Genomic DNA, 4,431 nt, shown 5'->3' on the forward strand with positions numbered 1-4,431 from the left:
AAAGGATAGGTAGGAAGAAGTTGGACTGTGGTTTGTATTGGCCTACCATTTTTAAGGATGCAATGAGGGTGTATAAAAATTGTGAGTAGTGTCAAAGGGCAACCAGATTCATTACTAGAAGGGATGAGATGCTTCAACAACCTATGATATTTTATGAGGTATTTGATATTTAGGGAATTGATTTTAGGGGTCCTTTTCCTCCTTCTTTTGGATTTTCTTATATTCTACTTGTTGTAGACTATGTTTCCAAATGGGTGGAAGCCATAGCTACAAGAACTAATGATGCTCGAGTTGTCATGAGTTTTGTCAAGTCTAACATTTTATGTAGGTTTGGGATACCACGAGCCATCATTAGTGACTAGGGGACTCATTTTAGGAATAAGTTGTTTAAGAACATGTTGAAGAAATATGGGGTGACACATCTCGTTGTTACACCGTATCACCCCCAAACTAATGTGCAAGTAGAGACCTCTAATAGGGAGATTAAAAAGATACTTGTGAAAGTAGTGAAGCCTAGCCGAAAGGATTGGGTCACAAGATTGGATTATGCACTTTGGGTATATAGGACAGCCTACAAAGAACCTATAGGTATGTCACCTTTTAGGGTGGTTTTCGGAAAGGCTTGTCATCTACTTGTGGAGATTGAGCATCAAGCTTATTGGGCCATGAAAGCATGCAACTTGGATTTGGAAGAAGCAGGGAAAGAAGAGAAACTTCTGTTGCAAGAACCAGAGGAGATTAGGCTTGTGCGGCCTATGAAAACTCAAAGTTCTACAAATAGAAGACCAAGCAATTCCATGACCAAAAGCTTGCTGCTAGGAAGGACTTTAAGGTAGGCCAAAAGGTATTATTATATAACTCAAGGTTAGGTCACATGTGTAAGATCCGCTAAATTTAATTAATTAAATAAGTAATTAATTAATAAATGCGTGTAGTGGGAGCCTTTATGGCATTAATTATTGATTGATATGATGTAGAAAAGTACTAGCTCAAACGGTTGAGAGTACTTGTTTGTGTTGAGAGGACTTGGGTTCAAGTCCTATATATGTCATTTATGTTCTATTTAATTTATTATTATCTTTAATAATATGCTTGATTATGATGAATGATAATTTAATCTTATATTTATAGGAAATATCACAGAACATGAATTGGTTAAATGGTTGTGCATTGATTTGAGATTAGCATGGTTATGGGTTTGAATCTTGGTAGAATCAAATTAAGTTTTCCTTTTTGCTAAAACTAGTTTTGGCATGAATGTGAAAGGGTCAGAAACCCTAGTCGTCATGAGGGGTAGCCAAGAGGGCTGGAAAACCACCTAGTAATGGTGCTTGAATGACCATTAATTCAAGCATTAATCCATTTTCGTTTTTTTTATTAATTTCATGAAATAAATGGCTAAAAACTTGAGAGTAGAAGGTTTTCTGGAAAAATTTGGCATAGAAACTAAGAGTAAGTGGTGAGGCTGAGTTGAGGGTGTGTAAAGGAAGAGAAGTGAGAGTGGAGAAAGAGTCTTGAAGGGAGGAAGCACTAGCTAAGGTGAATCAAGAGCAAGGACTCAAGAATTGTGCATATTTGAGCAAGGAATCCAGGTTAGGGGAGTTGGAACCGTTTATTTTAATTCGTAATTGCTTAATTATATGACATGTATGAATTATTTGATGTATATATATATATTCTATCCATTTTGAAATTCTCGTGTTTCTGAAAAATTTTAAGAAACCGCCTGACGGGTTATTCGTAGCCGCCAAGCAACTCATGCAATTTCAAGTGGTTTCTGGGTTCCTGAATGAAGTGTCTGGCAGTGATGAACACCCTCCAGGCGATGCGAGTCAATTTGAATCGATTTTTATGTTTTGGGGTTTCTGGGATGATTTTGATCGGGGAAAAAGGCAGTATTAACAGTTTGTGAATTATTAGAAGTCATGTTTCGTTGAATTATATGTAATTGGAAGTTAAATTGGATGAAAAAATGAATGAACATCATTTAGGGTTGGTGAATTGGGATTTTATATTAACGGAATTTCGTATATTGGAAGTTTTAGGAATGAACTGTGAACCTAAACACGTGAGCGCAACCTAATGAGTCAAAAATTGATTGAAATAAAAAAAATTGGGTTGGTTAAGATTCGCAGGTGCATGGGAGAAATTATGGGTTCCTGGAACAGCATGCACCGCCTGGCGGCACCCAATTTGCTGCCAAGCGCTATACTAGAGTAGTGGGTTTTGTGGGAAGGCAAATGTTAGGATAGTAAGGTTAAGTGGATTTGCCCAAGTTGGAAGTGAGGTGTAAATATTGGTAAGGTATGATTGTTATGTCATATAAAATTTGGTAGAGACTTAGTTAATAATTGGGTAAATAATAGAGTATAAAGGGTATGTGGTTAATAGTGGCATATTTGGACTTAAAAATGTTGAACTAAGCAAGTCTATTTTGGTGAACTTAGGTTGGTGAACCTAAATGGAATTAAGAACATTGGTAACAAGTTAATCAATGAGAGCTTATGTAATTAACGTGGTGAATTTCACTGTGGGCCTTGGTGCTTCGTTTAGATATGTAATGCTTTGTCTGTCTAAAAACTAGTAAAGTGTGAGTACTGGTGTAGCACCTGGCGGTAATGTTGGGACCGCCAAGCGATAGCTACAAAATTAGAGGAGATCCGGAAAGCTTGGCTCTTGGCGGCCGATGTCTACAATGTTAGTGTGTTTTGAGGTGCTTGGCTCTTGGCGGCAGGTGTCACCCGCCAGGTAGTCTAGAAGCGAATTTCGCATGGCGACTCAGGAGCAGCGCCAAGCGATGTTGCAGAGGCAGAATTGTGTTTTTGCTTGTGTGGATGTGCGTGGTCTACAAAGTTTTGATGATATCTCGAAGGTCGGATTGTTATTGTTCCTTGAGTTGTGGCTCGGAACGTATCCTTGAGTTGTGGCTCAGGATAGTGGTTAAGCACATGGCATTCCTTGAGTTGTGGCTCGGAATGGCATCTCTTGAGTTGTGGCTCAGGATGGTGGATGAACACGAGGAACTCTTGAGTTGTGGCTCGGGTTGGCGAGTGTTGTCGGTATGAGTGTGCGCGTTGTAGCGTGTACGGATGGGTCCAGTTAGATTACTTTCCTCAATATTAAGCTGATGAGTTTGGTAGTCTTGGGACATTACGAATATTATTCGTATTGGGAACTCCACCTAGCGTTACAGAGTGTGGTCCGTAGCATGGTTTCCCACACATGCTCTACCAGTTGTGGCTGGTAGATGTGGCAGCAAGACATCTCGAGGTATTCGTCAGCAGATGTAGAACACGAATAACATGGTGGTGGCCATGTGAGTGGAACCAAAGGATAGGAATTCCTCTGGTGTACTTGTATGATTTATCTTGTACATATATGTGTAATTATATATGTTTGTGTAATTGTAAGCTCACCCTATCTACTTGTGTTTGACGATGATCGTGTATGTGGTACACGAGAGCAGATGATGTTGCAGGTGGATTTGGTGAGCAATAGAGTCAGAGCGGGGTTAGTCTTTGGAGAAGAATTTTTATCAGAGTTTTTATATTTTATGATTTTTAAATAAATTATATTATTTTATATCACTAGACTTTGATGGTTGTAATGAAGTTTATAATTATGGTTTTAAAGTTATTCTATGATAAATGAAAGTTTTAAATTTTCTCGCATTTTTGGGAAATGATATTTCAATAAATGAAGTTTAATTATTATTGCTTTATTTTATTATTTAAATTCATAATATCAAGTCGAGATTTTACATTTGGTATCAGAGCCAAGGTTTTCAAAAAAATGATTTTGGGGTCTGTGGGGAGTGAGCTTATTGTGTTACGCTTGTTTGAGGCTACTCGTAACGAGCAGGATGCATGGTTGAGGGAGTGCGGGAAAATTTACCGAGTTATAGAGTGCAGTGATTCACATAAGTTGTCCTTCATCACCTTCCTACTGGTGGCAGATGCTGAGTATTGGTGTCAGGGGATGCAACAGCTGATGCAGACCCAAGAAGGGTAGGTGACATGGACTACCAGGGGATCCTGACTAGGTTCATGGACAGTGCCAAACATAAGAGGGAGGTAGAGTTCCTCACGTTCCACCAGCGGAACCTAACTATGCAGGCATACACAAACAGTTTTGAGTACTTGGCAAGATTTTTCTCTCTAGTAGTCACGGAGGAGTGGAGGTGTAGAAAATACGAGGGAGGGCTGAAACATGAACTGCGCATATTCCTCGTACTGTTGAGAATCAAGGAGATTCCAGTTTCGGTCGAGCAAGCCAAGGCTGTTGAGCAGCTAGAGATGTGGCCTACTAGAGTGGCTCGACTATAGAAAAATACTACAGACTCTCGACAACAAAAGAAACCATATAACAAACGATAGTCTTCAGCCAGAAAATTGCAGTGCTTTAACTGAGGTGGGGAGCATCTGAGGAGGG

General features: G+C 39.3%; 1 protein-coding gene across 1 annotated transcript; it reads left to right on the plus strand.

Moving 5' to 3' along the window:
* The first annotated feature begins 395 nt into the window (after positions 1-395).
* Positions 396-4,011, plus strand: LOC114180645. Its single transcript, XM_028066949.1, has 2 exons — positions 396-746; positions 3,862-4,011. The coding sequence occupies exons 1-2, from the start codon at positions 396-398 to the stop codon at positions 4,009-4,011; spliced, it is 501 nt and encodes a 166-aa protein (XP_027922750.1).
* The last annotated feature ends 420 nt before the right edge of the window (positions 4,012-4,431 follow it).

This window comes from Vigna unguiculata, chromosome 4 (assembly GCF_004118075.2).
Source record: "Vigna unguiculata cultivar IT97K-499-35 chromosome 4, ASM411807v1, whole genome shotgun sequence".
Taxonomy (NCBI): Eukaryota; Viridiplantae; Streptophyta; class Magnoliopsida; order Fabales; family Fabaceae; genus Vigna; species Vigna unguiculata.